Raw genomic sequence first — 15,521 nt, forward strand, 5'->3', positions numbered from 1 at the left:
CCACCCTACGCCGAAAGAGGGCCACTCCGAACGGCAGAAAGTAACTAGCTTTCCCTTCTTTAGTTCTACGCTTAAGTTACGCCCCCGAGCTTTCACATCCTTAAAATTGGTAACAAGGAGTGAGAGCGGCGTGCTCTGGTTGTTGCCCATCTTTGGACTGCTCCTACAAAGAGAAGGAGGGACGAAAATGAGTGTGAAGCAGAGGGGAGTATCCGACAGGTCCGGTCCTGGAAGGGGAAGAAAAGGTTTTATGTTTCGTTTTGGACTTACACTTAACACTTAACAATAACGGACAGACAGTGAGAAACGATGAGCCTTCGCGAGCGCGTGTCGGACTTCCGACCTGAGTCAGACGGGGCAACCAAGGATGGAGGCCCCCCAGATGGGCACTGGGGGACGTCTCCCACCAGTCCCGAGTGGCTGTCTTTTAGCGCGTCCGCCAAGACCATGCCACTTATAAAACAGACCAATACAGATTACAGATTACGGATTTCGCGAAATTTCAGGGAGACAGACAGAGACAAAGACAGAGACAGTGACAAAGCCGGCTTACCTAAAGATTAAGATCCATTGACTTGGGGGTCTGGTGGGCTTGGGGGAAATCCCGGACGAGCCCCCATTTGTTATGCCCAGACCGTTTATTCCCCGAAGAAGACCACCAGAGTCCAGAGTCAAAGCTAAGCAGCAAGGATCTTTATTACAGGTTCGAACCTGGAACTCTCCCTCGCTCGTGAAACGAGACGGGCAGGAGAGCTCCCCCACTGAGCTCCGAGCAGTGTTATATAGTCTAAGAAAAGTGGGCATAGAGTTATTATACAAATCAGATATATGATTGGCTAGTGTTTGAACAAGGCGATTTGGCTAACTATGATTGGTTCCCGCCATTTCTGATATTTTGGTTCAAACTTTGAGGCGGGAGAGCAGGTTTATGGCAGCAAGAGTTTATCTTACTTAAACACGTCTTGTGACCTTGCCTCAGAACTTACAAAATCTCTGGTATGTGCAAAACAAAATCTCTGGTACGTGCAGAAAACCAGGTACTCACAGAACTTACAAAATCTCTGGTATGTGCAAAGATTAGAGAGCAGAACAAGGGTGTAGCGGGTGGGGGGCGGGTACACATCTATCTTTGTGTCCTTTCAGGATAACAAGGTTCTCAGTAAGTGAGAGTTTTGTAGTGTGGAAGAAGGATAGCATAGAAATTGGGGTGAGGGGTTGCTGTTAGCAGTCTCTGCAACACAGGGTTAGAGGAAGATTTATCTGGTGGTGAAATGGTATGTCATCAGGATGAGAGCTCAAGCTCATATAGATGTGAAAGTAGTTTAGACACTGGAATTAATGTTTGTGTTTTTATATTGATTATAATATTGAATCAAACTTGATTTCATAGTAAAAGGCATTAATGTGTTTTTTTATGTGAAAAGTGAGTTAGGCATGTGGCTTTGCTGATACTTAAAAAAAAGTTACAGGAATATTGAATATCATCTTCCTTTTGTTTTCTTCAACCTCTTTTTTCCATCTCTGTTCAGCATACAAATGTGTTTTGGTTTCTCCTTAAAAAACAAAAATATCCTATCTTATTTTTTTAATTTTTTATTTTTATTTTTCTTTTTTAGAGACGAGGTCTTACTGTGTTGCCCAGGCTTCATTGCAGTGGTACAGTCATAGCACACTGCAACCTCGAACTGCTAGGCTCAAGCAGCCCTTCCACCTCAGCCTCTTGAGTAACTAGGACTATAGGCTCATGCCACCAGGACTGGCCAATTATTAAACTTTTGGTAGAGATGGGGGTCTCGCTTGGTTGCCCAGGCTGGTCTTGACCTCCTGGCCTCAAGCAGTCCTCTTGCCATGTCCTCCCAGAGTTTTGGGATTACAGGCATTGTTAGCCATTGCACCCGGCTTTCTTTTAAAAAAAATAGGAGATGGGGTCTTGCTTTCGCCCAGGCTGGAGTGCAGTGGCATATTCATAGCTCACTGTAGCCTCAGACTCCTGTACTCAAGTGATCTTCTTGCGTTGGCCTCCTGGGTAGCTGGGATTACAGGCTCAAGCCACTGTTTCTGGCTTATCTTAATTGTATTTCATAATAAACTATTATTAATGACTAACATTTTTTTGAGAGTTTGCTAAGAGTTTTTACATACATCATATTGGTTGATATAGTGACACTTAGCAAGGGTAACATTATTCTCTCTGTGTTTTTTTTTTTTTGGATAAGGACATTGAATCTGAGATTAAGTCTTCTGTTTAGTCACACAGGTGGGATTCATACTTTAGCCATCTGACCTCTTGTTAATTTCCTGTATTCTCTTTCCACACAATCTGTTTAAAAAGAAGGGTCTGTGCTTATTGATAATGTCCATTCCCATCTCCCTTCAACTCCTTAATTTGCTGCATTTGAAGTATGTTAAATGGTAAAAAGTCCTATGAAGAAAAATGAAGGAAGGGTTGATGGTTTATAATTTTAAATAGTGAAGCCAGGGGAGGCTTCAGTAAAATGACATTTGAATAAAGAACCAAAAGAGGGAAGAGAGTGAACCATATTGATATGTGAGGGAAGAATGTTCCAAGCAGAAGAAATAGTAAGAGCATAGGTCCTGAGGAATGTGCTTAGTTAGGTGTTTGAGGAACGACAAAGAGGCCAGTATGGCTGAAGTAGAGTGGGGAGAATAGTAGAAGATGAGGGTATTGGGAAGTATTGGGGGGAATATCACATGAACCACTATAAGAACTTTTTCTTCTCTGCTCAGTTTAGTGGGAAGACATTGAAAAGTTTTGCACAGGTAGGTGATATTATTTCACTTATGGTTAAAAAGAGTCACTCTGGCCTTGATGTGGAGAATACTGCCTGGCGAATAAGAGTAAAGTAGGGTATTTCTGATAGGAAAAAACCAAAGCATATTTCCTAGTCTCACACACCATTCAACACATCTGATACCGTGTGTGTGGAGATTTTTCCCTACACACCATCCAGTTCTGACACCAGATTCTCCACCACACACTGTCATGCGCGTCCATGTGAAGAGACCACTAAACAGGCTTTGTGTGAGCAGTAAAGCTTTTTAATCACCCGGGTGCAGGCGGGCTGAGTCCGAAAGAGTCGAAAGGGAGATAAGGGAGATAAGTCCGAAAGGGAGATAAGGGTGGGGCCGTTTTATAGGATTTGGGTAGGTAAAGGAAAATTCCAGTCAAAGGGGTTGTTCTCTGGCAGGCAGGAGTGAGAGTCACAAGGTGCTCAGTGGGGGAGCATTTTGAGCCAGGATGAGCCAGGAAAAGGACTTTCACAAGGTAATGTCATCACTTAAGGCAAGGACTAGCCATTTTCACTTCTTTTGTGGTGGAATGTCATCAGTTAAGGCGGGGCAGGGCATTTTCACTTTTTTGTGATTCTTCAGTTACTTCAGACCATCTGGGCATATACATGCAAGTCACAGGAGATGCGATGGCTTGGCTTGGGCTCAGAGGCCTGACACACACCAACTGGGTGTCCTATAATTTCATTAAATTCTGGCACTATCTACTAGGAGATAGTATCAGATCCCACAGGGTAAGGGCTCAGTCCCACAAGACTGCCCTTCACTTCAGATGCCAGTTGCAAGTCCCAGGCTGCAACCTGTACTTCTGGACAAATTGCTATAAACTGGTGTTCCCATGACCCCCTCCTTGAGTTTGCTTTATTTGCTAGAGCGGCTCATAGAACTCAGGTAAACCCTTTACTTACGTTTACCCATTTATTATAAACGATATTACACAAGATACAGAGTAAAAACCAGGTGGAAGAGATGTAAAGGGAGATGTTTGGAGAAGGGGGTCAGAGCTTCCGTGTGCTCACTTGTGTGCCACACTTCAGGCACCTGCATGTGTTCAACTATCTGGAAGCTCTCTGAACCCTGTCTTTTTGAGTTTTCATGAAGGCTTTATTATGTATGCATGATTGATTCAATCATTGACCATTGGTGATCAACTCAAGTCTTCAGTCACTCTGCCCCTAGGGACTCAACCTTCAGTCCCTTTCTCCTTCCCACAAGTTCTATTCATGCCTTGGTCTTTCTAGTGACCAGCTTCCATCCTGAAGCTGTTTATGGGGCCCCAACCACCAACTGTCTCATTAGCATATGAAAGACACTGTTATCACTCAGAGACTGTAAGAGTTTTTTTTAGGAGCTCTGTACCAGGAAACTGGGAGCAAAGATTAAATATGTATTTCTTACTGTAAATCACAATATCACACAGGAAAACCAGTGAAGAGGCTGTTGGAAGTAATTCAAGCAGGAGATGATGGTGGTCACAGTAGAACGGTTGCAGTGACAAGCAGTTAGATTTAGAATATATTTATAAAAGTAGAGCTAGTAAAATTTTCTTATGCAATTGATATATGGGGTGTAAGAGAAAGTAAAGAATCAAAGATGACCAAGATATTTTGGTTTGTAACTGAAGGGATCGAGTTGTCACTAGACTGCAGGAAAATGAGGTTTTAAGTAAGAGGATGTGGTGGGGGAAGTAGAATAAACAGTTCAATATTTGACTTGTTAGGATGAGATGCCATTAGACATCCAAGTTGGGAATAATGAGTAGGCAAACAAATATATGAATTTAGAGTTCAAGGGGAATGTTGAGACTACAGTTACACATTTTGAGGGCTAATCAGCATAGATGATGTATAAAGGCCTAGTTAGCATAGATGATGTATAAAGGCCTAAGATAGGATGAAATCGTAAGAGTGATTTATAGGTCAAAGAAAAATGAGAAGATCCCTGAGTCACTCCAGTGTTTAGAGGTTGGGGAGATAAGGAGGAACTAGCAAAGGAGACTGAAAAGGAGCAGCCAGTGAGGTAGGACAAAAACATGGACACTGGTATCCTGGAATCAAAGGAAGAGCATGTGAACAACATGCCAAATGTTGTTGCTCATGGTTCACAGAAGAGCAGGACTGAGAACTGACTTTTGATTTAGTGACGTGAAAAGGAGTGGTGAACCTTACAGAGAGTGGCATCACCATCCACAGGGTTTTTCATGCCAGAAACCCTGGAAATCAACCTAAGTGTATTTGCCCTCATCCCATCTCTAGGCACTAAGTTCTGTAGATTCTGCCTTCTCTTTCTTTTGTGAAATCTGTCTTTTCTGTTCCTGCTGCCACTTTATTAGTTTAAGTTCTCAACATTTCTCACCTGGATTATTGCAGTGGCATTCTGTCTGGCGTTCTCTTTAATCTCTCAGCACATTGCTGCCACAGTGATTGTTTTTAAGAGACTAGTCTTAATGTTTCCTTTTTTTTATTTAAAATTTCTCCTATGGCTGTTTCTGTCTAGCATTCAGGATACTGTTCAAACCCCTTTACATAGAGTGTAATTTTCTTCACGATAGACTACTTTCTTTTTTTCTAGTCTCATCTCCTACCACTCCCCTACTTTATGCTCTAGTCATGGCAAACTACTATAGTTTCTGGAATGTGGCATGCTAATAGTTTATCAGAAATGACCTTCCTTTTCTTATTCTATCACATTTTTAAATGTAGTTCCTATTAACATGGAAAGTCTTCCTTGATTCTCCTTTCTCCACCTGGCATATATGCTTCTCTCAGTTTCCAGAAGTACTAGCTTACAGCCTGCCTTAAAATTGTTATCCTGTAATTATTCATAAATGTGACTTTCTGTCCCATTTGTAAATTCTTTTGTAGCATGAACAATGTATTTTTCCATTTTGTATTCTCATCCTGTAGACAGTGCCTAGCACCTAATAGGGACTCAGCTTTGAATGAGTGATGGAAACTCAGTACCATCAAAACATCTTAACAGTTTGTTGAGAGTTTTTTGGTCATCTGAATGGTATTACGGGTCTGAAGGAGTTCTCGAAATTACCCAAGGAAAATATTATATACTATAAGTCAAACTTCTGTAACTGTGATATCCATCCATATCTAAAAGCAAAACAAATTTGCCTATTGAAGAGTAATCCAGGGAATGCTGAAAATTTAACAAACGGGTTAATTGGCAAATGTTGCAGCAAAGAGAGACAAATATCGAAACTATATCATGTTCCAAGCACCCAGTCAGGGATGTAGTCTTTCTTTGTACCATCTCCCTGTAGAAAACATCTGCTCAGCAGCTCTCATGGAGAAATTTGCTGACTACTAGACTAGGTTGTATTTCCATACCACCTGTACTTTTTTTTTTTTTTAATCAAAATATCTATTCTACTTTAATATTGTTTTCTGTGTTAGATACTGAACTCCAGGAGGTCAGGTGCTAGGCTGAATCATTGCTGGGACCATAGAGGTACTCATAAATGTTAGGTGAATGAATGATTACATCATGATGGGCAGTCAGAAAGAAATTAAGGTCCCACTTCCTATCTGTTTATATGCAAATATTTGATTATGTTATTCTCCTCAAAACTCTTCAGTTCCTTATTTCCTGCTGGACATTTTAACACGCAGGGTTACTTAGCTTTCTGAGGCTTTATTGTCAGCAGCAGTAACCAGCTCTGGCTAGCTTAGACAGGAAAACAAGTATTAAAGGAGGATTGGGTAACTCACACACAAAATGCATGGGACATATAGAGAATCAGGTTTGGAGACAAGTGGGAAGTAAGGGAGTTTTGAAAGTATAAACAGTCTAGGCCGGGCGCGGTGGCTCAAGCCTGTAATCCCAGCACTTTGGGAGGCCGAGACGGGTGGATCACGAGGTCAGGAGATCGAGACCATCCTGGCTAACACGGTGAAACCCCGTCTCTACTAAAAAATACAAAAAACTAGCCGGGCGTGGTGGCGGGCGCCTGTAGTCCCAGCTACTTGTGAGGCTGAGGCAGGAGAATGGCGTGAACCCGGGAGGTGGAGCTTGCAGTGAGCTGAGATCCGGCCACTGCACTCCAGCCTGGGCGACAGAGCAAGACTCCGTCTCAAAAAAAAAAAAAAAAAAGAAAGTATAAACAGTCTGATCCAGATGCCACAGCTGCTGTTGAATTTTTCTTGCTGGACTACTGCTGTGACTGCTCATTTAATCACACCCACTCTTTGTTTCCCAGGATTCACTGCTTTATGTGGGAGTATCTGATTGTTGAGTGTAGCTCTTGTACCTTTCCCTGGCTACCATGGGTTTATGGAGAGGAAGAACCCATCTCTGCCTTTGATTTCTGAAGTGGGAGGTGGAACCCTGCATCCTTCCAAAACTCACAGTGGACAATTCCACAAAACTTGGAAACAATTCCAATGATTGCCAGGGTAATTGTATTTTTAAAATGAGATGATTTGTGTTAGAAATAGATAATCGGTGCCATGAAGAGAAGTCAGCACAGCGACAGAGGACCTCTCAGCAATTCAGTCTTTACTTTCTGCAGAAAGGGTGCTACTGACAGATGGAACAGTGACGAGAGCACACTCGAACAAGGGAAAAGCAACATATTTATCCCTTACGCATTTGGGTTGTCCTCACTGCTGTGTCTTGCATCCATTGACTGGAGCTGGACCTCACAGTCTTAAACTGATACCCGATTTGCTAACAACCTAAAACTTTCCTAAGTAGGTAAGTGCAAGGGAGAACAAAGAAGGAGAGGAAGTTGCTTATGAAAGGTTTAAGGAAGCAATAACAAATCCAAATAAGGAAGGGGCATAAGCTATGAGCTAGGACTTGCCTGGGCCTGTCCAGTCATGCCTGAGTAAGCCAAAGCAACTAACTGGGCTAAAGTGTAAGAACTAATAGTTGATAGGAGGCTTTAGAGTAAGAAGCTATTATTTTTAGTGTCTATTATTTTGTTTTTAAACCAAGACAAGCTTTGAAGAGGAACTTTTCTACTTTCTGCATGTGTATTAAGTACTTAAAATGCCTGGCACTTAGTATACATTCAATAAGCAGTAGTCAGTGAAATACAGTATATAGTTTTGGGTCCAGTTTACATTCTTAGCCGCCTCATTTCCTTCCAACATGAAAACGCTATAAATCCAAAATGTTTATGCTATTGTCCTTAAATATACCTTGTGCTTTCCACCTCTGTCTTCTCCATATGCCACCTCTTTCTCTCTTTTCCGTCTTTCTTTTATGGCTCTGTTCAAATCTTTGCTGATTCTCAGTAAGAAAGAAGTACTGGTCCATCTATTTATTATTTCTCTATGCCATCCACTTTGGCACTTAGCATTTTATGATAGTTTTCTTGGTATTTATATGTTATCTTTGATAAAGTAGTCTGCTAGGGGGCAAAGGGGACTGATTATTTCTGGGGGAAAAACAGTTTAGTAGAAGGAACGTGAAGCTTGGAGTCAGAAATCCTTGGTTCCAGCTTAGCAGTGACCTTGGACAAGTTTCTGAATGTGTTCTTTTTATATAAAATGGAGATAATGCTATAGGATTTTGCTGAGGGTCAGATGAAATATGTATGAGAAGGAAAAGGCTGTGTAAACTGTACACCGTATGATTGCTTTTGTATGTATCTTGTACCTAATGTCATGCCTTACATATAGGCTTAATATATTAATGATAATGATTTTTTTAAATAGTCGTATCAGATTTTCATGGCATCAAAAGACATGTAATTTTTTTTTTGAGACGAAGTCTTGCTCTATCGCCCAGACTGGAGTGCAGTGGTGTGATCTTGGCTCACTGCAAACTCCGCCTCCTGGGTTCACACCATTCTCCTGCCTCAGCCTCCCGAGTAGGTGGGACTGCAGGCACCCGCCACCATGCTCGGCTAATTTTTTTTTTGTATTTTTAGTAAAGACGGTTTTACCATGTTCGCCAGGATGGTCTCAATCTCCTGACCTCATGATCCGCCTGCCTCGGCCTCTCAAAGTGCTGGGATTACAGGCATGAGTCACCGCGCCCGGCAAGACATGTACTTGTAGATACATTTACAAAATTGTAATCAGATTGTGATGAAAATGTTATAGCTATCTTTTATTTTGTTCATGTATAATTTAATATTCAGTAATTACTCTTGGTTCCAATAAAATGTTATATTGTTATATTTTATACTGTAGCATAATTTATTAGATTTCAAATTCCATCAGATTATTTTTGTTCAGTTAAATAAAGAATATGATTTCTCTTGCAGATTTTGCCCCTAGAAACTAATTCTAGAGAGAGTGATTTGAGACGGTTCTGTTCAAAAGCGTACAATACGGGAATAAGTCCAGCTGGCAACTTTTTTTTTTAATGCTTAGATTAATCTTAAGAGGGAGAAAATGTACAGAGATTTTAAAATATAGTTTGTTTTTCTGAATGGTCTTTTCTTTCCTCTCTCCAACATCATAAAACTTGGTATTTAAATGGAATATTGTGCATGAAAAGGCCCCAGGTGCAAAGTTGTGGCCCAACAGGTCTAGTGAAAGATTACATAGGCTTTGCTTCTCTTCATTTAGGAGACCTGTGTTTTTAGTTTGTTTTAGTTATATGACTAGCTCTTAGAGTTTTCAGTGAAAGAAAATTTTCTCTAAACAATTTCATCAGTAAACAAATAAGCTTTGATGGAAACCGTTTCTATAGGAGGTTATACTGGAATTTGACAAAACCAAGTTTTGTTAAGCAAATGTATGATTTTTTAAATGCAGCTAAATGTTACACCTTATCAAGGAGGACTACAGTGTCTTAATCAGCTGGGTGATACCTTCCAATGGGTGGGTTAAACAACCAACGTTTATATCTTGTAGGTCTGGAGGCTAGGAAGTCCAAGGTCAAGGTACTGGTAGATTCAGCTCCTAGTGAGGTCTCTTTACAGGGTTGTAGATGGCTGCCTTCTTTCTTTGTCCTCAGATAATAGAGATTGAGAGAGCTGTGGACTTTTTTCCCCGTCTTATAAGGACACTAATCCCATCATAGGAGCTCCACCCTTATGACCTCACCTAAATCTGATTACCTCCCAAAGGTCCCTTCTCCAAATACCATCATACTGGGGGTTAGAGCTTCAACATAGGACATTTAGGGGGACACAAACATTAAGTTCATAACATTCAGGTGGCAAGTGAGCATATAAAAATGCTCAACATCATATGTCAATAGGGAATTACAAATTGCAACAACAATGACATATTACCACATACCTAGTAGGATGGTGAAAATCCAAAACCGACACCACCAAATGCTAAGGGAGAATGTGGAGCAACAGGTATTACGACGGAATGCAAAATGGTACAACTCCTTTGGAAGTCAGTTTGGCAGTTTCTTATAAAAGTAAACATACTTGGCTGGGCGCAGTGGCTCATGCCTGTAATCCCAGCACTTTGGGAGGCCAAGGCGGGCGGATCATGAGGTCAAGAGATAGACACCATCCTAGCCAGCATGGTGAAACCCCGCCTCTACTAAAAAATACAAAAATTAGCTGGGCATGGTGGTGCACTCCTGTAGTTTGGCTACTCGGGAGGCTGAGGCAGGAGAATCGCTTGAACCCAGGAGGCAGAGGTTGCAGTGAGCCGAGATTGCGCCACTGCACTCTGCCTGGCGACAGAGCGAGACTCTGTCTCAAAAAAAAAAAAAAAAAAAAGTAAGCATACTCTTACTGTATGACCCAGCAATTGCATACCTTGTATTTACCCAAGTGGGTTGAAAACTTAGGCCCACACAAAAACTTGCACATGGATGTTTAACAGCTTTATTCGTAATTTCAATAACTTGGAAGCAACCAAGATGTCCTTCAGTAGGTGAACAAATCAATAAACTGTGGCACATCCAGACAGTGGATATTATTTATTGCTAAAAATAAATGAACTATGAACCCATGAAAAGACATATAAAATCTTAAATGAGTATAAGTGAAAGAAACCAATCTGAAATGGGTACATAAGGTATGATTTCATATTCTGGAAAATACAAAGCTATGGAAACAGTAAAAAGATGAGTCCTTTCCAGGGGTTAGCAGAGAGAGGGATCAATCAAGTACAGAGGTTTTTTAGGGCAGAGAGACTATTCCATATGATAACATAATGGTGGATACACATTATACGTTTGTCAAAACCCATAGAATATACACCAAGTGTGAACCCTAATGTGAACTGTGGGCTTTGGGTGATGGTAATGTGTCAATGTAGGTTCGTCGATTGTAGCGAATGTACCACTGTGATGTGAGATGTTGATAGTGGGGGAAGTTGTGTGTGTGTCAGAGGCAGAGGGTATATGGGAACTCTGTACTTTGTTCAGTTTTGCTGTGAACCTTAAACTATAAAAAATAGTCTATTTTTATGGCAGGAAAAAAAAAGCTTTCAATTTAGCTATCAGGCCAGATCTTCTGACATCAACCAGTATACTGCAGTTCAATTCTGGAACTAACCACCCTGAATTAGTGTCAGACTCCACAAGTTTCAAGAGCATGGTCCCCAACAAGACTGCCCCCGCTTCAGACACCAGCTGCAAGTCAAGTTTTCCGGCCACTCATACTTGTCAACTGGCTACAAATCCAGGGGGTTCCCAAGACCCTTCTCACTACCTCGCCATAAGATTTCCCTGAATTCAGAAGCCATTTGCAAGTTCAGGGATCTCCAGGTCACCCATATTTCTGACCAACTGTCTATATATTCAGAGGGGATCCTAGAAGACACATATAGCAAGATCTCGAAGAGTCCTGAATGCAGAGCTTTTATGCCCTCTCCCTGTATACTTAGAACGTAGTTCCCTCCCAGCACATTAGTGGATTCACCAACCAGAAAACTGTTCTTCACTTCAGTGTCTAGAGTTTCTATTGGGACTTCATGATGAAGACTTGATTGATTGAACACTGATTGAACTAAATTTTTAGCTCCACTTTCCTCCTAAGAGGTTGGACTGGGCCAAAGGCCCCTCATCACACAATTAGTCTTTCTGGTGACTAGCTGCTATCCTGAGCCATCTTGTTAACATAAACCCTGGTGTGAATCAAGGGGCTTATGAATAACAAAGATACTTTTATCACCTGGGAAATTCCAAGCATAAAGCTGCTTGCCGGGAACCCAAAACAAAGACAAATTCAGCACCAGGTGTTGAAAAAACAGTAGCTCTTGATAACCTAATTTTTTTCAAAAGTATATCATGGAAAGCTGGACTGAAAAGTATTTAAGATTGTAAGATTTAAGAGGATCTCTGTTAATCTAGTATTTTAATAGTTAGATGTTTTAGCTATGTAAGTCTTTATCATGCAGTTTTGAATTTTGTGTATATGATTTTATGCATAAATATATTTCTTTGATGAAAAGAAGAGAGGACTTTACTTGGAAAGATCAGCCAGTAGAACAACAGAGGACCCTTTCCAGTTTTTACCACTTCACACTGTCAAACAGATGACCTTAAAAACAGTTTTTGTCTGGGCTCTAGTTCATTTCATTGGACTTAATTTTCCTTTTAATAGCAAGTTATTTCAGAGTGTTTTAGGTATCCACTTTCTCTAAGGAAGTGCTTAGTTATATTTTTCTCTTGCAGATTGATTATACCGGAACAGAGCCTTCCAGTCCCTGCAATAAATGTTTATCTCCGGATGTGACACCTTGCATTTGTACCGTTAACTTCACACTAGAAAAGTCATTTGAGGTCTGTGTTTCCAAGTAATGTGCTAGAAAAGCCATGCTTTAAAAAATACTGATATTGTACTAAATGTCTTTTACTAGGTATTTTCCTTTTATAGAGGAGTCACTTTAATTTACTGGAATTTATAGGCTTTTGAGGAAGATCGTTTTATGTGTTTGGCTGTTGGATTTTGCTGTCTGGTAATTAAATACATTTATTTGAATGGTTTATTTTAGTTCTTTGTAGACAAAATTTAAGACGTTGTATTTTATCCTTTCACTAGATAATTTTATGACTGTACAAATCAATTTTTTATAAAGGTATATATACTTGTATTTTTAAAATTATTGCTCAAATTATTTTGCATACTTACAATACTAAAGCAAGCTTTACTTTAGAAAATAATAATTCTCCCATCACTTAATTGAATTATTTTTAAGACATATGAAGCATTGTAAAAAATGCAAACACTTATTAAAACCTTACTGATCATTTATGTTTTTTATAAGTAGTTAGAAATCCATCTGTTTGCATTTACACTGCCATTCTGAGCACATGCTAACGGACATAAAGATTCAGATAGGCATGTAAAGACCACTTTGTATTCTCCTGTGCCTGAAAGTTGAGCTTAAAATAATTATTCTTAAGGGAGCAAAACTGCATTAATACATGCCAACTTTTTAGATTTTCTGCACTTAAGATTTTCTAAAGGTAGTGATGACTTTAATAGTCCCTAATAGTTGGTTGCCATCTAGTGGTTATAGATGCTCTTGCACTGAGATAAAGGACAGGATAGTGCTGTCTTTGAATAAAACATGAAAACAAATTTTGTAGAAGACAAATGTAATTATTTAACTTTGTTTCAGCAGAAACAAAATATACATTTAAAGCATCTTTATAAGTCCATGATTTTTCAATGTGATGGGCAGGCAATAAAGATGCAATAAATTCTGCTTTTGTCAGAACAGGCACAATTGAAGAAATGAGAGACTAGTAGTGATACAGAAGCGCCATTATTTTTCTCTCCCATTCCAAAAATACTTCCGAACTTGTTGTTTGCAAAGGCATTCAACCTCAGATTCATTCTCTTGTGGATTCTGTGTTTCTTTACAAGCTCAAACTTTGAATTGGAGTAAACTCTTTTCAGGGAACTTCAAGTAGGTTATTTTGTCTCAGTGTTGATTCGAAGAATCTCTCAGTTTGCAAATTGAATTTACTTTACCGAATCTTGAGGTAATACTTCCTTTTAAAAAAGAATATTCATTGTCTCAATTTCTGTGATGCAATTTTGATATTCCCCCTCTTCCACAAGAAAGTTTCCATGTAAACATTTTCTTTATATAGAATGGGAAAATTTGCATGGTTTGACATTCGAAAGTCAAACATTAAATAATTGATAGTGTATATGAAAATAGCAAATCAAATGATGTATGCTTATAATATTACTGAATTACTTTTAATTAAGGATAAGAATATAGAAAATAGAAGTAGCATCCAGAAATGAGAAAATAGCTTAATGTTTGCTACTTATAAAAATAATCATTTAAATGGCTTCTTAGCATCTTCTAAATAATTGTAATGTTTATAGGTTATCCTTCTTTCCCAGGTTATTTCAAAGTTTGCTCTATTAAATATATTAAAGTACTTTTCTTGATTATTATAAAGTGCTTATTATCATAGAGACTCTACTAATTAGTAGTTTATGAACTCATATAGTATCCTCTTGAGGAATTTATTACATCCCAATTGAAGTTCAGAATTCACTTGGACAAGAAAAAAATGAATGTTTCAGCTGGACCTGGTGCTACAAACCTGCAGTGCATACCTCCCAGCATCTAGGGACAGAGGTGGGAGAATAGCTTGGGCCCAGGAATTAAGGGCCAGCCTGGGCAACATAGCAAGTCTGTAGTCTCTGGGATTAAAAAAAAGAAACAAGTTTGACCATTATCCCTGTGAAACGTTGATGCTAACTGGGTGAAGACCAGTTTGAATTAGAGAAAATTTTAAATTGAAAGTAGCTCAGAGTAGGCTAATAGATTCCTTGAAGATTCTTTTTTAATGTAAATAGTACTTCTTTGATGTCTTTAAGGATAGTTTTAAAGTTTACTTGTGGAATTTTGTAACGTACTTTCTTTAACCTTATTTACAGTTGTGCCATTTTAGATTGCTAAGTACTGGTGGAATTTACCCCACTACCTATTACAAATTGTAACCTAGTAAAGTCCAAATTACGTAGCTTTTATGTACACATGAAATAAGTTTATACAGAATAGTTTTTGTACGAAAATTTTTCCCTCTCTGTTTCTCTAGGGCAATGTGTTTATGTATTATGGACTGTCTAATTTCTATCAAAACCATCGTCGTTATGTGAAATCTCGAGATGATAGTCAACTAAATGGAGATTCTAGTGCTTTGCTTGTAAGTAAAATGACAAATATGAAAATATGATATCTGTAAAATAAGAATATGTGGTAACTGTTCAGTTAGAATTGTTAGGATGAAATTAAAGTGTTGTCATTTATAGTTTGTATAGTGAGGATTTTTTTTTCCCCCTGAGATGGAGTTTCACTTTGTCGCCCAGGCTGGAGTACAGTGGCACAGTATTGGCTAACTGCAACCTCTACCTCCCAGGTTCAAGCAATTCTGCCTTAGCCTCCCGAGTAGCTGGAATTACAGGCGCATATCACCACGCCCAGCTAATTTTTGTATTTTTAGTAGAGAGAGGGTTTTAACATGTTGGCCAGGCTGGTCTTGAACTCCTGACCTCATGATCCGCCCACCTCAGCCTCCCACAGTGCTGGGATTACAGGCATGAGCCACTGTGCCTGGCCTGTATCATAAAGATTTTTAGTTAAAATATTTTTTCCTGAAATTTGCACAAATGCATTGACGCCCAGACTGGTTTGGAAATCTGTGTGGACTAGGGGATCTTAGTTTGTTTACTGTGGTTCAGTTTTTTAGTTTTCCATAGTAGTGGCTAGTGCCTAAGTATTTTTTCTTTTTTTTTTTTTTGAAACAGAGTCTCACTCTGTCGCCCAGACTGGAGTGCAGTGGCCTGACCTCGGCTC

General features: G+C 39.5%; 1 protein-coding gene across 1 annotated transcript in view; it reads left to right on the top strand.

The window, feature by feature from the left end:
* Nucleotides 1-15,521, top strand: part of LOC105479434 (transmembrane protein 30A) — a 37,084-nt gene that overhangs the window by 9,929 nt on the left and 11,634 nt on the right. The window contains exons 2-3 of the mRNA XM_011737386.2: nucleotides 12,370-12,477; nucleotides 14,764-14,871. Coding sequence (XP_011735688.1) covers nucleotides 12,370-12,477; nucleotides 14,764-14,871 — 216 coding nt within the window. The remainder of the gene's footprint in view (nucleotides 1-12,369; nucleotides 12,478-14,763; nucleotides 14,872-15,521) is intronic.

Source organism: Macaca nemestrina, chromosome 5 (genome assembly GCF_043159975.1).
Source record: "Macaca nemestrina isolate mMacNem1 chromosome 5, mMacNem.hap1, whole genome shotgun sequence".
NCBI lineage: Eukaryota > Metazoa > Chordata > Mammalia > Primates > Cercopithecidae > Macaca > Macaca nemestrina.